Source organism: Balaenoptera ricei, chromosome 7 (assembly GCF_028023285.1).
Source record: "Balaenoptera ricei isolate mBalRic1 chromosome 7, mBalRic1.hap2, whole genome shotgun sequence".
NCBI lineage: Eukaryota > Metazoa > Chordata > Mammalia > Artiodactyla > Balaenopteridae > Balaenoptera > Balaenoptera ricei.
The window spans coordinates 17,523,216-17,540,902 of record NC_082645.1 but is presented as its reverse complement, the minus strand read 5'-3'; the positions used below and the strand labels follow the sequence as shown (position 1 = coordinate 17,540,902).

Sequence of the window (17,687 nt, the reverse complement as noted above, 5' to 3'; positions counted from 1 at the left end):
GAAGCCATGGGGTCTGGGAGGTTCTCTGCTGTTGGGTGGAGGACTGGGAGATACCAGTGCTGTGTTGCTTTCTGGTGCTGGGTAGAGGACCAGAAGACACCAGGACTGTTGACACCGCTTGTGCAGGCAGAGGGTACACCTGCTCCTGGCAGTTGTGTGGCAGGGGGTGGTTCGGCTTGCCCAGGTTCTGCTGTTGACAGATTGGCCTGTTCTTGCTGACAGTTGAGGGATGGGGAGGTCATGGCTTGGCATACCCGGGATCTTTTGTGGCTACTGTTGTAGGCAAGTCAGGACACTGCTGCCACTGGGGATAGATTTTCCTGCTAAGGCCCTGCTGGGCTTTCCCTTCCTGGAACTTTGGACAGAGAGTGTTCTGTGTTTTCTTAGATTCTGGATTTTTCTATTTGGCATCCATTAATTATAGGAACAAACTAATGGCCAAAGTTGTATACACCTTCCCTAAGATCCAGAGCCCATGCTCTGAACCACCTCCTTATCAAACTCTCACACACTAAGCCAATATTCTCCCTGCCCTAAATCACCCCAGGGCCAACCGCTATCCCAGAGCCTGCTGTAATTATTCAAACTTGCCTGTCCTAAGCTGTTTATTTTGTCCTTTCTCTCAGAAACCTCAATAAAGGCTCTAGCCTAGGCTTTCCCCTTGCTCTTTCTGCCTCCTGACCAACACTGGTGTTTCCCCATGTGGCTCTCTGTGGCATGGCATGCCTCTTTCTCTTGGAAGCTGTCCATAATCTAAATCTTCTTTCAATGGCACTAGCCTCTCCGTGTCATCACTCAGTCACCTCCGTAAACATACAAATGAAGCAGAGCAAACTTTTCTCCCTTCTCTTCCTTCATCCTTCTCTCCTCCTCCCCATCTCCCTCCCTCCTTTCTTTCCTTCCTTTCTTTCTGCCTGTTGATGGTTCCAGGTTCCCAGCCCAGAATATTTGGGAGATAAAAAGAAAACTCAGGAACAAACTCTAGACCTTACTTAAACCTTGTGACTTAGCAGACCTCCTTTGGCACTACTCTGGCAGGGGGTGGAGAGTTCCACCTCATTACTGCCAGGTGGGGTTGGGAGTCTTGGTTCCCCACTGATGAGATCAAAGCTGTCACTTGAAGAGAAACAAGCACTATACACTCTTGAGGTGACACCTATAGCTATGAATACTGGAAATCAATCAGTATGCAAATATCGATTGAGATTATTCTGCATATCTGGACTTGCAACTAAGCACTATGGGGAAGGTAGAAGGCCCTTTCTACTGGAGCTGAAGGTGTGTTTGAATTATTAACAGAATTACCTATAATTCATATTACATGAAAGGAATCAAATTGTTTCCAAATATTTTTTAATTATAAAATGGTAATGTAACCAACTTGATGTGACAATTCTGAAGAAGAAATAATTTTGACTGTAACAAAAATGTTGTTTCTTTGATATGTTTCATTTCAGGGTTTTTTTGTTTGTTTGTTTGTATTTTTTAAATGACTTACATAATACATAAAATTCTAGCCTGCATTATTATATATTTCCTCTACTATTCAATAGCCTTTATGAATTAAATTTTTATGGCTGTGTAATTTTCCATTGAGTACATATTGTTTAATTTGATTAACCATTTTCCTATTGTTGAACACAAGTTATTTCCCTTTTTAAATCTTCCAAATAGCACTTCCATGAACATGTCGCATTGCAGAATCTTTCCTTAAGGTGGAATCTCTCAAGTGAGATTACTCAGTCAAAGTATGACCCTTTTGATCGCTCCTTACACATAATTTTAGTATTCATTGTAGATATTCCCTGATGCAACTCTTACTGGTGCTGTAATGGTGATTTTCTATTTTCCCCATTCCTTCCACATTTATTAATTGGAATTTTTCTGCAAGGAAGAGCTTGCTTTTCTCCCCTGATTTTTATTTATTCAGTCACTAATTCACATCAATATGGGCTTATGGGTAATTATTCTATACTTTGGGTTATAATTCAATAATATGGTTATTTATTTTGTTACTCAGATTGTTCCAAATTGGGGAGAATTGGCTTCTTAATAATAGCAATATTACTTAATATTAAGTAATTACATTAAGTAATATTAAATCTTGAAATCTATAAACACCATATTGTCTTTATTTATTTAGGTCTTCTTTGATTTCTTTCACCACCATGCTGATGAAATACCAGTATATAGATCCTGAATGTATTTCATTAGATTTATACCTAGGTATATAATTTTTGGCTACTATTGTAAATGCAGTTTTTTAATTTCAAATTCTAATTGCTCACTCCTAGTGTATAGAAATGCAATTTATTTTGTTTCTTGATCTTATATCTTACCACCTTGCTGAACTCACCTATTAATTCTAGGAGGTTTCTTTTTTAATTTCTTTGGGATTTTCTATATAGAAAATTACACATAGACTGTTCAGTTTCTTCCGTTTTAATCTGCATTCTTCTTATTTCTTTTTATTGTCCTATTACACTGGCTAAGACTTCAACATTCAATGTTGACTAGGTGTGGTGAGAGAACACATCCTGCCTTGCTGAGGTCTTAGGGAGAAAGTACTCAGGTTTTAACGCTAAGTATGATGTTTTTTGTAGTTAACTTTTATCAGGTTAAGAACGTTCTCTTCTATTCCTGGTTTGCACTCTCCATTCCTTTGTGTAGATCCAGGTTTCAGTCTGCTATCATATTCCATCTGCCTGAAGAACTTTTACCATTGCTTATACAGTGCGTCTGCTGGAAATTAATTCCCTTGGTTTCAGTTAGTCTGAAAAAGTCTTTCTTATTCATATTTGAAAGATTCTTTTACTGAATATATTTTTTTCTTTCAGCTGATTAAAGATGTCACTCCATTGTCTCCTGGCTTGCATGGTTTCTGATAAAATTTTTGCTCTAATGCTTCTCTTTTTTTTTCTCTGTGTATTGTTTCGTTTTACTTTAGCTGTTTTCAAAATTTTCTCTTTGTCTTTTGTTTTCAGCAGTTTGAGTATGATATGCCTAAGTGTGAACTTTTTTTCTTTTGTGTTTATCCTTTTTGAACTGTATGGATCTGTGGTTTTAATACCTGTGGCTAATAAGGGGAAATTATTGGACTTACTGCTTCAAGTATTTCTTCTGCCCTATTCTCTCTCTCTTCTCCTTCTAAGATTCCAATTATGCCTATGTTAGATCATTTGATACTGGCCTTGAATGTCTGGGTTTCCTCTCTCCCTGCAGATGCCTGTCTTTCTGCATATTTTGGGACCAGTAGTTTGCTCTGCAACCTCAGCTCTGTGATAGCTGCAAAATAGTTATGAATGTGAGACTAATTTGGCTTTTTCATTATAAGGGTGTAGCGATGCTCCTTTGAACTCACTTTCATATCAGGGCAGAAGGTGCAGTCAGAATGCAATTTTTAAAATGCTAATCTGTTCGTGTGCCTTCCTTTACAAATGAGGATGTTTAGGTGCAGAAAGAGGATGTAAGCCACCTACAGTCACCCAGGAGGCCAGTGGCAATAATTTGTCACAACTGCAAATTCTCAACACAAGGAGAGTCACTGATTTTTTTTTGACCTCTCAAAGTTGTGATTAAATGCCCACTTCCCACTGGGGAGGGAATCTGGGCTACTTTCTCACAACTTGGGTTACTCAGTGGTGCAAGAGTTTGGGGGCCCACCCGTCCTTGAGACACCAGAGCATAATAGAGAAGAAAACTGAATGACTATGGTAACTGCCTCACAGCAGCCAAGGTGACTTTAAAGATACTCCCCATCATGTTACTCCCTGTTTTAAACTCTTTATTGGCTTCCTCTTTGAACTCAGAACAAAATCCAACTCCTCAACCCACCTACAAGTCCCACAGTACCAGCCTTTGCCTCTTTTTCCCCTCAGCACGAGGTCACAGTGGCCCACTCTTTTGGTTCCCTCGATCTGAGGTCTCTGGACCTCAGAGTCTTCACACAGGCCTGTCCCCCAGCCTGGAATGTTCTCCTCCCCACCCATTCCCAGGGCTGGCCCTGCTCAGCTTAATCGTTAAGCATGACTCTGCTTAATCACCTCCTGCAGAGCCCTTCCCTAACCTCTTGGGCTTTCTCGCTTCCTAGCCCTCCTCTCAATTTGTAGTTACACATGCGTGTGTCCTTGTTTGGTGTTTGTGTGTGTCATGGGGGCAGTGACGAGGTCTGCTTGGTTCCCTGGGCACCTCCAGCCTTTGATATTATTAAATGACACTGATGAGTGCAATGCAATGTGTTAAATGATAAGACAGAGGTGTGGTAGCAAAGATGAGCGCAGGGTAGCAAAGATTTGACTTAGAAAAAATGGAGAGCCCTGAGGACCAGTGTTTGCGACTCGGCCCCACGGTGGCCTTACTCACTCATCCACTCCCCATTTCACACTTCTCCCCCTGGTGCCCCTGAAACGCCATCACTCACATCGCAGCTCAAATGTACACCGTTTGAGACCCTCCTCGCCCTGAAATTACTCATTTTCCTATGTGTGGACAGTTCTTGTTTGTACCATTTTACCCTTGCTAGTTGTGTAGTGCTTGTTCCCTTGTTAGTTCACAGCTGCTCTGATAGGAGGGGCTTTGTTTTGTGTGTCTTTTATTGGTGCAGTTTCTGGCCCGTAGTAGTTCCTAGTAAATGGCAACTTCTTAAGCGACCCTGAATCCAGAATTTGGCAAATGCATCCGTGCTCTCCCAGAAAAATCAGACAAAGCAGCAGGTAACTACAGGACCTTTGAAAATAGTTTCTGGTGTATGTGGAAATCCAGCCTGAGAGTACAGAATTGGGGCTAGTTAAGGGGAAAGGCCAATTGGGATTCTAGAAATATTCTTAAATAAACATAACAGTAATACTCCCAGGATCATATTGTAACTCATATTGACTGCCTGAAAGGACTTCCAGGTAGAAGTCCTGTCACCTTGTCTAACAAATGGGTGAGAAGTATGTACTTTAGGTGCAATGAGGTAGAAACTGCCTGAGTCCTTGGACAGTGTAGGGAATAATACATCCTCCTTGGAACCTTGTCAGTGTGAATAATTGACCTGGAAACCCACATCTTTCAGAGAGTGAAAGGTAAACCTGATTAGCTCAGGTTCAAATGTCAGACTTTTGTGAGGAGTGAGGTTTGCTAAGTGAGCGAATGTGACTGTGGGTAATACGGAAACTTGCTCCGAAACTAAGGCAAGAAAAAAACTTCTGGGTACCTCTGACCTCTTCAACTTTCCTCTGGTTCTGCTTTAGCCTCTCCCCACCCCACACCGTGTAACTGTCACTGCCTTCTGTTTCCTTATTCACCTGACAAACATTTACTGGAAAAATCTTACCATTCGTGTGCCATGCCCTAAACTATGCCCTGGAGGGATCACGGTGCCTCCTGAACCACCAGAAGACGACCTCGAGGAGAGTCACCCCTCTCGCCGGAGGCCTCAGAGGAACTGCAGTTTAATTCCAATTATTTGAGTGAGTTTCCTAAAGAAAACAAAAAATCAAACAAACAAAACCCACGAAAACAGCAACAACAAAAAACTTCTCTACTCAAGTAGAATAATAAAATATTTCATTTCTGTATTAAAATATTCTCACACAAATTGGAAAACTCAAAACAAGAAGATACTGTATCTGTTGGCGCAGTTCTAGTGCACACAATAATGGGAAGATGTGCATGTAAATCCGAATGTACCTTTGAATATCACATTTGGGAAAATGTCCTGTGGATATAAAATGCTTATATGCTCACAGCCACAGAGTTAGAATAATCATCGTTGCAGTGGTGATTCTGTATAGTTCTACATTTCTCCAATATTTTCTTTGTGTTTACTCTGTACCAAGCTTCTGCTAGATACTATGGGGGATAACAAGACATACGATAGCAGGATATATAATTTCTGTCCCCAAGGTATTTGTGAGCAAGCTGATGTGAAGAGAACTGACAGAATGGGGTGTTTAGTCTCCATGTTTAACATGAGGTGGTCAATATATCTTAGAGTTTAGGAGAATATTTAGAATTTTCAGAGGGCTCTGATATCCTTACTTCATCTTCCCCAGAATCTAGTAAGATAAGCACACTTTGTGTTGTGGAGCCATTGACAGAAATGTAGACTAAGGCAAGAGAGAAAAACAGATCTGTAACCCACTCTCTGCCCCTAGAGAAGCCCAGGTCCTTTTTCTGGAAGGCATCATGGTTACGTGTTACACAGGCCTCCTGTTCGTGCCACATTGCTACACACTAGCACTGTCAGACAATCACTTGGGCCACAATCAAGGTGTCAGCAGGGCCATGCTCTTTCCTGGAGGCTCTAGGGGGGAAATTTTCATTTCCTTTTTGTTGTGATAACATTTGAGATCTAATCTCTTAGGGGAGAATCTGTTTACTTGCTTTTTCCAGCTTCTGGAGGCTGCCCACATTCCTTGGTTTGTAGCCACTCCTTGGATCACTCTGATTTCTGCCTCCCTCATCACATCTCCTTCCCTGACTCTCCTGCCTCGGTGTTTCTCTTATAAGGATTCTTGTGATTACATTGGGCCCACCCAGATAATCCAGGATAATCTCCTCAAGATTTTTAACATAATCATATCTGCAAAGTCCCTCTTGCCCTAGACATTCATAGGCTCCAGAAGAGATTAGAACATGGACATCCTTCAGTGAAAAGGGGCATTATTCTGTGTACCACAGTCTAGAAGAAATGACAGGAAAAAGTTAGTGACTTTACGTGGCAAAGTGTTTAAAATTAGACACACACAAAAAACATGATCTGAAAAAAAGAAATCCATGAATTGGGTTTCATCAAAATTAAAACCTTTTGCTTTTAAAATTTTAAAAATGTTAATAAAAAGGCAAGCTGCAGGCTGGAAGAAGCTATTTGCAAAACATATATCCAACAAAAGACTTGTATCTAGGATATATAAAGAATTCTTACAACTCAATAAGAACACAACCCAGTTTTTTTTAATGGGCAAAAAATCTGAACTGACACTTCACAGAGAAGATGCACAGATAGAAAAAAGCATACGAAAAGATGCTCAACATCATATGTCATTAGGAAAATGCAAATTAAGATCACAATGAGATACTGCTTCACACATACTAGGGTGGCTAAAATTAACAAAACTGACGCTAGCAGATGTGGGTAAGGGAGAGGAGCATCTGGACTGTCGTATACTGCTGGGGGTGGTGTAAAAGGGGATGGAGAGCAGTTTGCAGTTTCTTAAGAAATTAAACATATACCACTACCATATGGCCCAGTCATTCCGGTCCTCAGTATTGACTCAAGAGAAATGAAAGCACACATCTGTACAGACTTGTACAGCATTATTTGAAAAGCCAAAAACTGCGAACAACTCAAATGTCCCTCAGCAGGTGAGTGGATAAACACATCGTGGTATAGCTATACAACAGAACACTACTTAGCAATAAAACCAGTTATTGACACATGCAACATAGATGAATCTCAAAATAATTGTGCTGAGTGAAAAAAGCTGGACAAAAAATACATACTGTATGATTCCATTTATATGGAATTCTAGAAAATGCAAATTAATCTATAGTAGCAGAAAGCAGATAAAGATTGCCTGGGGGTGGAGGGGAGATGAGAGGGAGGGATTATAAAGAAGCATGAGGGAACTTTTGGAAGCAAGAGAAATGTTCACTATCTTGCTCGTGGTCATGGTTTCACAGATGTATGATGGTTTCACACAAACTTTAACTGTACACTTGAAATATGTGTGGTTACTTATGTCAATTATACCTCAATAAAGTTGTAAAAAAGATAGTGAAAGAGAGGAAAGAAAGGAAGGGAGAGAAGGAGGAGGGAAGAAAGAAAGGTAGGCAGTGTCAACTTGGAAAAATGCACAACGTGAGGGCTCTGAGTTAAGTTTTATTTGGGGCAAAATGAGGGCTATACCCCGGGAGCAGTTTCTCAGAGCTCTACATTCCTTTAAACATATGCTCTTAAACAAACCATTGTTGAGTTCACATTAAAAAAAAAAAAAAAAGGAAATTCCCAGGGGGAAAAAAGGGGGAGTGGAGCTAAAAAGAATGAAGTACGGTGATAGATAGAAACCCAAATAAATGCTCGCTGGTTAAACTCTCTGGTTAAGTGATTAAAATATTGTATCTTGAAAACCCAGCTATATGTTAGTTATGAAAAACACACCTAAGGAACATAGAAAGACTGAAAAAAAAAGAATGGAAAGATATATACTAGGCAAATACTAACCCAAAGAAAGTTGATGTAGGTTTATTAGAGAAGACAGCCTTAAAAGTAGAAACTTTTATTAGGGATAAAGAGAGTTACTAAGAAATAATAAAAAGAGCCAGAACTTGTTTATGCACCTACTAACATAACACTGAAACGTGTCAACTGAAAGATGACAGAATTAAAAGAGGAACTTGACAAATGCAGCACTACAGTGGGTGATTTCACCGTACTTAATAGCAGATGAAAATCTAGTCAAATTATGAGGATTTGACAAGGATATAACACTTAACAAGCTTGATGAGCTATTATTAAACCCTGAATGAACAAGTAGAGAATACACGATCTTTTCAAACACCCATGGAACACTTATGAAACAGTGTTACGGAACCAGGTCCGTTTTGCCGTCTGCCAGCAAGCCAAAACGCTGACACGGGAGGTTTGCAGCAGGAGACCGTTTATTCGTTTACTCGCCAGGCAGCCAAGCGTGAAGACGGCAGACCAAATCTCAAATCCGCCTCCCGAAAGCCTCGGGGTATTTACTGGCTAAAGAATACAGCGTGGGGAAAGGTGATTGGAAAAAGGTGTGATAATCGCAGTTCTGTGCAGCCGTAACTAAGCTGTCCGCCTCTGCAGATTCAAAAGGTCACTGAGCGGACGCTGGAGCAGGCCCCGTAGAAGGGTCGGGGTCCTATGCGGTCTTAACCAGCTCAGCTTCAACTAGACAGCTGAATCTGCAAAACAAGGAGGCAAACATCTTACTGTTTAGGCTTATTGCCACTGGGAGGAAATGCAAGTCTTTTGTAGCAATAACTAAAATGACTTTGATTAATGAAGGCAGATTACAAGTGACATGGATTTAACTAATGATTCCCATGGTTTCAACAGGAGCTTGTACTGTGCCAGAAAGCCAGTTTCAACTAATCACAAAGAATCTTACAGACCACACTCTCTGATTACAATGTAATTCAATAGAAATCAGAAACAAAAAGATAACAAAAACCTACTTCTAAATAAATTATGGGTCAGAGAGCAAATCATAATGGAAATTAGAAAAACAATAGAACTGCAAGATAATGCAAATACCACCTATTAAAACTAATGGCTTGCAATTGAATTTGTATTTAGAAGGGATATGTCTTGTCATCAAATACTAATATTTTTTAAAGACTGAATGGGAGATGAGGAAGTGTGGAGATAAAATGTAAATTGTATTACTGAGGAGTTTGAAAAGGGAAGAAGATGGGGTGCTTTGGGGGATGGGGGCAGGAATTCTGATGGAGAGAGGCTTGTTGTCGGTGACTGCAGGTGAGGGAAGAAGTAAAAGGAGGGTTGGGGGCAGGATGCTGGAGCCCATTTGTCAACACCATTCTCAACCCCCTAATGTATTGTCTGTCACCACCTCACCCCTCTGTGCAAACACCCACTGCGGTGCAGCTCTCTGTTTCTTACAGGAGAAAGTCCAAACACCTTGCCCTAGTGTTTGAAGCCTCATAAAGTTATAGTGATAAGACACTTAGGAGGTGCCAGGCCTGTGACAAAATAAAGAGAGCTTTTCTGCGTAAAAACATTCAAATCTGATCCACCCCTAACCCCCAGAAATAACTCTGAGCTTCAGCAAAAAGAACACTTTTGCCTGTAGATTCAACCCCCAGACCATCCCTTAGGGATAACCTTGAAATTATATGGATTTGTGCTGAGAAATTACGAATTTGAGAATTACTCCTGAAACAACTCAGGGGGGAAAAAAAACTTTCTTCATAAGATTTAGAATCTAATATTCAACCAAATCAAATGCTTTTTTTAAAAAATGTACTCTTCATATTCAGCATTTAAACACTTTAAGGAATATTAAAGCTGGATTTCCAGTGCTCTTGCACAGACTATACCAATTTTGTAATCTGAGAGAGCTTAGAGGGAGGGGTCCCCCCCACCCCGTCCCCAACAAAGGCTTTTTATTTTCATTGAAACAGAGTGAGACCTCTTGCCCGAATACCTGGAAGTCAAAGAAAGGCTTGACTCTCATCAAGACCCAGGGAGGGAGTACAGTTCCTTTAGCTGGCAGTGTCCTGGGTCACGATGCTGAGCAGGGGGTGGGGTCAGGAGTAAGACCTCTGACATCTTGGCGTAGTCAATGTCCAGATCATTGGTCATTTGGAATTTGGGACTCTGGAATTCTCTAGGCCTGAAACGTGAATATTGATGCCAATATGAGTCTGTGAGGTGACATCAAGCTATGACAGGGCTGAGGAAATGCTCTATGGTCAAGGGGTCCCTTCCCAGTTTAATAACAGGTCGGCGATGTGAGGGAACGGAGGGGCTCTTGACAGCAGGAGGTACTGAGCAGAAGCCTGTAGCTGACCCCTGCTCCCTTTTCACTGCTCTGCCCATGAAGCACAGACTTGCCACTACACAGGCCTCCATGCTTGCCAAGGCATGTTCACGGCCGGACGTGCTTGGCCTCGCCAGGCCGTGGGAAGCCTGTAGGCTGGAGACTGTTGTTCCTGCCGCACAGTGAGGGGCCTGCCACCTGGGAGTTGGACCACGGGAGCACGTGCCTGCAGTGGACTTGGGGGAGACAGGGACTTCCGTAATTCCTCCCTCCTCTTGGACATCACATGGCCACCACACAGCCCTGCTTTCCAAATGGTTTGACTTTTAATGTTTCCTTTCCTAGTCCCAACTCCTTTCTGCTTTGCGACATATTCGAAACTGTAGTATCATATTATTTCTGATTTTCTGAATCTACCTTGTAGCTTAAATACCTCACACATCACATGCTTTGGTGTTTGTCTGCTTTTCTCCTCTTAGGTAAAGAGGATTAAAAGCAATTTTATTTTGAGAAACCTCTAAGGACAAGTCCTCAGAATCTGTGCTTGGGAAGGGCTGGTTGAGTGAACGGCTTCTGTACCAAGTTTGTGCGAAGGAGCCTTAGCTAGACGTAGGGCCAAGTGGATCGTCCTACTCCGGGCCTGGGGAATCTTTGGAGCGTCTGAGAACTGAATGCTGGGTACAGCATGATCGCAAAGTTCAAGGTGTTGTTGTATGTATAATACATGCTACAACCAAGATACATGGATGAATCTCTAGAATATCATGCTGAGAGAAAGAAGCCAGGCCCCAAAGAATACATACTGCATATTCTGGTCATCTGAAACTAGAAAAGGCAAATCTAGACTGTGTGGCAGAAACAGGGCACAGGGAGGAAGAGGGGAGATTGATCTCGGGTGGCCTCAGCCTGCAGAGGCTTGAAGCAGGCTTTCTGTTCCCGGCCAGAGTTTGAGGTCAGGCAGCAGCTGTGAGAGCGCTGAATCCTAGCTACTAGACCACCAGGGACCAGTGACCAGTGACAAGGCCCTGGCCTGTCAGTTGTGTAGAAATGAATTTCCACATAGAGGCAGAAAGTAGTGAAGCAAGTGAAGTGTTTATTAGGAGGAAAAAGGGCACATGTGGATAGATATACGGGCGGGCTCAGAGAGAAAGTCACGCCCTCGTGGTAGTTTGAATCACTTTTATGGGGCATTTCTTCCAGGTTTCCCTTGGCCAGTCATCTTGCTTTGCCTGATTCTGAGTCCGTATTTGGTACATCTCAGGGTCCTCCCCTGTGTGCGTGCGCATCTCTTAGCCAAGGTGGATTCTAGCGAAGAGGCCTGTGGGTATGTTGGCATCACCTACTATGGGGTGGTGCCCCCTCCCTTTTTGACCCAAGGAGCCTTTCTGCGCACGTGTAGTCGGGAAGGTCTTCTTGACCGAGAAGGAGAATGAGGAATATGTGGTCTTTTCTCTCTTATCTGGGCGGGGCCCAGCCTCCTCTCTCGCTCCTGCTGTTATGGAGTTTCTGTCCACAGGGAAGAAACTTCAGCTGTTCAGCCTGGGGCCCATCCATCTCCTGCCTCAAGACAAGGAGTGACTGGGGAGGGTCAGGGACTTCTTTGGGAAAAGGAAATAGGATTTTTATCATGGTGGTAGTTACATGGGTGTATACATTTGTCAGAACACTCAGAACTGTACACTTTTTTTATTTTTATTTTTTGGCTGCATCGGGTCTTAGTTGCAGCACGCGGGCTTCTCTCTAGTTGTGGCCTGCGGTTTTCTCTCCTCTAGTTGTGGCATGCGGGCTCCAGAGCATGTGGGCACGCAGGCTCTTGAGTTGAGGTGCGCAAGCTCAGTAGTTGTGGCGCATGGGCTTAGTTGCCCTGTGGCATGTGGGATCTTAGTTCCCTGACCAGGAATCGAACCCGTGTCCCCTGCATTGTAAGGCAGATTCTTTACCACTGGACCACCAGGGAAGTCCCCAGATCTATACACTTCAAATGGATGCATATAAATGATAGTATAACAAGTTGATTGAAAATTGTGTAATGAGAGAAGGAAACTCTGCAAATACTTGCACAAGTCCTCTACTTTTCCTCCTATTCTCAAAGCTGTCTTGGGCATTTATAACATCCCAAAATATGATTGCAATTTCAGTAATTCTTGAGTGTGGGTTTTTTTCTTTCTTTCTTTCTTTTGGCTGCAGCAAACCTAACTCAGAAAACACTTCTAAGTGTAAGAGCCTTGACTTTAATTGGTTACATAACAACAAACAGAACACAAAGCAAACATATATTCATTTGCTCTTTCTTGCTGAAAACATTAGGCACAGATATGCTTCTCACCATGACTCAGACAACAGTTCATACTTAAACTGCACATGCTTATTCCGCCTATTCTGATTTTTAATAGGGTTGCTTTAACTATGTGCTACACTTTCTCCCTACTGTTTGGGTTTGGCTCCATCTCTTCTTTTCTGTGCTAATAAAAGGTAGCTCTTCATATTTACCACTCTCTTCCTACAGGCGGTGACTGTACAAGACCCCAGGGGGTCTTCTGGTTTTTCTCTTCACATGGGGAACAAATGAAACATTTCTGAACCTTCTTCCTTCTGACAAAGGCAGGTGCAGTGTACATGTGTGCAGATGTCCTCAGGCCTTGTCTGTGACTCCTCTCTTCTTGCCCTTCCAGACTCCAGAGCCAAGTGTACACCTGCCAGGTGAAGGTGAGATTGAAGACAAGGAGCTCCCCCCTTCTCCCGCAGAACCAGAGGAACAGGGATGGAGCCGGGAAACAGACCACGATGATTTTGAGACACTGTCCCACCACAGTGAAAGTCAATCAGACACAAAAATTGACCCCTTTGAAAGTGCTTCCGACACAGAATCCCTGCCTGGTGACCTCCTAGGGGTAATCTGCCTCACTCCAGATGGTACCTCTGAGGACAGAGAAGCACACAGGGGACGCCGTGACACCCCAGCATCCGGAACCCTTCAGGAGCAGCATTCAACTGGTGTCCCTGGGCTTGACCCAAAGGAGGAACTACATCTGTACCTTGACTTCAAGGAAGAGCCCTGCAAAAGTGGGGTACGAGCCTTTGCTGCAGTTGCTGGAGAAGTGAGGGCCGTGCACCTCCGGGAGGACGTGGCCGGCCCGGAGCGAGAGTCGCCGCCGGCAGGGACTGCTGACCGCACACAGGGCTGTGCACAGGGGCCCACGGGCAGCTGCGGCCTCCCGCCAGCGAAGGCGGTGACTGGACAAGACCTCCGGGGGTCCTCTGGTTTTTCTCTTCAGAAATCCAGGTCTGAGAGTTATCTGGGCATCCCAGTGGTCTGGCCCTTTCTTCTCTGGTGCTGTGAACAGGGCCGGAGCTGGCCGAATATCCACAACAGGGACAGGGGAACCCAGCTGCCTCTCACAGCCCCTCTGGGAGCCAGGACAGGGAAGGGAAGTACTCCGGGCCCCGCACTGAACACAGGCTTGCTCTGCTCCCAGCCCGGCTTTGATGCCACCTGCCAGCTTCCTTTAGGGACATCATGCCTCCTACATGCCAAGCTTTGCCATAGCGCCCCAGAAAAGACCGATGACAAGGGCAAGGCATTCCCAAGGCACTGCCGCCAGCACACGACGACGCTGAACAGGGCCCATTCCATAGCAGAGTTTCCCTTAAGATACTCTGAGAATCCTCTGGGGCAGAACTCTGTGAAGTTTGGGAGCCATCTGAAGGAAGCGACAGAAGCAGAACGGGCTCCAAGAACACAACACCCTCTTTACCCTGTGCCCACCCAACTGTCTCATTTGCTTCCTGCTTCCCAAAGGAAGGCTCCTGGTTTGGAGGATCAGTATGAACCCAGGGCTCTTAGCTGGAAAAGGGCCTCTCAGGACACGCCCTCTGAAAGTCTCTGGCTGGAAAACCAGTCAGGACAGGACTCTAGGTCCTGCCCAGTCTCTTCATGCCTTACTGCGGGGTTGGTGAGCCGCAACGCAGAGGAAGTGCCGGTACCAGCCGAGGGCAAGTTGGGACACGGCCCAGAAAGCAGAACAGAGGAACCCCTAAGCGCTGGCCTGGCACCAAATGCTGAGGACGTGAGTGATAAACAGAAGCACCTGCAGGACATTTCTGTTGAGGCAGGAAACCAAACCAGTAATTACGCATCAAAGTATATCCTCAGTGAGAAAAGAAAGCCACCTGCTAGGGCCAAGTTCCCACATCCTCCCAGCAATAGCAGGTCACAGGTGTGCAACAAAGGCTGGGGGGTTTGCTCTGGAGTAAGCAATCAGTCAGATGCTCCAGAGCCCACCCTGAAATCAGGCACGACAGACACTTCAAAGGAAGCAGAAGACGTGGTGGTTCCAGACCCCAGCTTCACGAGAAATGCCTTGCAGGGTGTTTCAGGGGTCGCAGCAGTCACCGTGTCTCACTGCCCCTGGGGTGGTGAGGAGCGTGACCAGGGGCACGAGGGTGGTGCCACACCCTTGGCAGAGGGCCTCCGGCTAGAGCCCAAAGCAGACACGTCTTCTAAGGGCACGCCCGTCATTGTAGCTCTTGAGCAGAAAGGGCTGCAGGCCACCAGGAGGAAAGTGGGTCCTCTTCCAGAAACACAGTCCTGTGAGTTTCCGGAGGAAAGACCAGGGTCTCCCTGCGGTGCTGGAGCGACCCCACGGGTGGTTTCCCGGGCTGGGAAACCACAAACGTACGGCAATGAGTGTGAGCTGCCGGCAGCCCTCGGACTGCGAGGTGACCACGAGGCTCTTCAGCAGGTGGCCCCAGCCGCAGAGCTTGCGATAGTTCTGAGCCCCCAAGCGGCTTCGGAAGAGACGCCCCCGGGGAGGGAAGAGACGTCTTCCCAAGGGCGCGCTGCAGGGGGCGTGCTGAGCACAGGGGCGCCTGCGGAAGAGAGCCCGCCGGGGCCCAGCAAGAGCTCCGGGACCCCGGCGGCCAGGGAGGAAGCTGCTGGGGCGCCCGGGGCCCGGGGCCCCGAGGACACGCTAGGCGTGCGCGCGGCGGAGGGCGGTGCGGACAAGCAGCCCGGCGCCCAAGCCCCTGCCCGCACCCGTGCGCTCCGGCTGCCCGGACCGCCCCGCCGGCTCCGCCAGGCCTCGCGGGAGCCCGGGAAGCGGCTGGCGTTTCCCAAGGTGACCTCCTTACAGAAAGGCAAGCCCTCGGCCGCCCAGAGCCCGGGAGGGGGCCGCCCTGGGGGTTCTAACGGCCTCGAGGAGCTGTGCACGGACAGTCGGCCCCCGGCGGCCAGCGGGCAGAGCGCGTCGGGCCGGGTCGGGACTCCCCGCGGCGCGCACGCCAGCGCCTCTCCCGAGATCGGCTTCCAGGGCGCAGGCCGAGGGCTCGCAGGGCCAACGCACGGGGGCCATGTGGAGACGCGTGGGGACCTCGGTAGCAGAAGACAGTCCTCAGAAAGCTGCGAGGCCAAGAGACTCAAAACCCCAGAGAAAAGGCTCAGCGCGAGGTTGGCCTCAGCTCAGAAGACTTTTGCAAATTTTTTTGAGTCAAGAGTTTTAGAAAAAGAGAACACTGGTGAATGTTGTCCAGGTTCTTTCAAGGACCAGAAGAAAAACAGCAGGCTGCACCAGACCTCCTGGCGCACAGTTCTGAAAAGCAAAGATGCTGAAGGCCCCAAAAGGCCCTCCTTAGTGAGCCTGGTTACAGGACCGGAGATCTGGAATCTCCCCAGACCTTCCCCACTAGGCACCAGTAGCCACTGCGCGGAGCAGGCAGAGGACAAGGAGAGCTATGTTTTTAGAGATCACTGGACACTCCCACATTCCCCCACACCTTTGTCATCCAGCCATGTGGTCTCTTCAGATAACAGGAGAAAAAGTGAACCAACTATCAAATGTACAGGCACTCAGGAAGGTGGTAAATACCTACCTTCAGGTAACTTTCCTGAAAAGTCTTGGCCTTTGTCACCCACCCGTCCTGGGAGGCAGCAGGCTGGGATAAGACACACCCTTCCCTCCAGCTCCACCTGTTGCCTGGCATATGGAAGCCAAGGCGTGCCCTGTAAGCCCCTGAGCCCCAAGCCCCAGAGCCCCAGGCCTGGTGCCCAGCGGGTGGATTTCCACTACCCTGGCAGGGGCAGGGCCATCTCAGTGGTTTCTCTTGGAAGCTCCAGCCATGTGGATAGCAGCTCAGAGGCCCCTGGAAGCCCCAAGACCTCCAAGGCCTGGACAAGCCTCCTACTTTCTCTGCAGGCACTAGACCAGGGTGAGCAGAAGAAAGAGAGCGGGAAAAGAGGCCGGCATCCCTGTGGCCTGAGCACAGCACCCTCGCTTAAGGACCTTCTTGGGAGTGAGGTGAGTTATCTGTGACTCACACCAACCTGTTCATTTACCTTTTAAGGCACGAGAAGGAGGGGACCACACATGACATTTCCCTAAGTGAGGGGAGAGGAGGAAAAGGAAGGCCAGTCTGCCTTCCATGGAGACCGTCCCACTTACACACATGAATGCCCCACCTGAATCAACCCAGCCAGACCAGTTTCTCGGAATTTGCCAAACTAACAAGTGGGAATTGGCATTTCATTGTAGTTTTGTGTGGTCTCTTTTCTTCCTGTATAATTCAAGCTGTCTGAATTCCTGTTGGTATCAACTGCCTGTTCATAGTCTTTGGCCATTTTGTATCAGGGGATTGAGGCAGGCTTTCTTATGTCAGCCTTCGTCCTTCCCTGCTGTGAGATTTAAAAAAGAAATTTCGCCACGTTGTTTTCTAGTATATTTATGGGTTTATTTTTTAAATCTAAACCTGATCCAGTTGAATTTGTTTCAGTATAAGGAGAGAGATTATTGGTGCTTCTGAAATGCCTAGTAAAAGAAAATGGTCTCTCCCCCAAAGCAAAGGCGTCCACCCACGACGGGGAACAGGGTGGTGGGTCAGGCACAAGAAAGGGTATACAAGCTTGGGATTTCTCACGAGTCAGGCTGCCCTCCGAAGGAGGTAGCTTTGGGGAAATTCCGGAAAGAGTAGTCTTGGGACTGTGGAAGCAAACCTCCGTTTTCCCTGTCCGCTCCTGCAACCATGTGCCCTCGCCCCTTTGCTTCTTTAGACAAATAGGTGTAGTGTCTCCCACGTGCCCAGCGCTGTGCTGGTATGGAAGAGCCTCAGGTTCAGCGTTAGCCTCCGAGCAGGGCCAAGTGCAGGCGCCCTGCGCGCTGCTTCCCGGGTCCTGGC

General features: G+C 46.2%; 1 protein-coding gene across 2 annotated transcripts in view; it reads left to right on the top strand.

Moving 5' to 3' along the window:
- The window catches only part of ARHGEF4 (Rho guanine nucleotide exchange factor 4), a 269,860-nt gene that overhangs the window by 109,814 nt on the left and 142,359 nt on the right, over positions 1-17,687 (top strand). For both annotated transcript variants that reach the window (XM_059927735.1, XM_059927737.1), the window contains exon 2: positions 13,193-16,813. In XM_059927735.1, the coding sequence (XP_059783718.1) occupies positions 13,193-16,813 (3,621 nt within the window). The remainder of the gene's footprint in view (positions 1-13,192; positions 16,814-17,687) is intronic.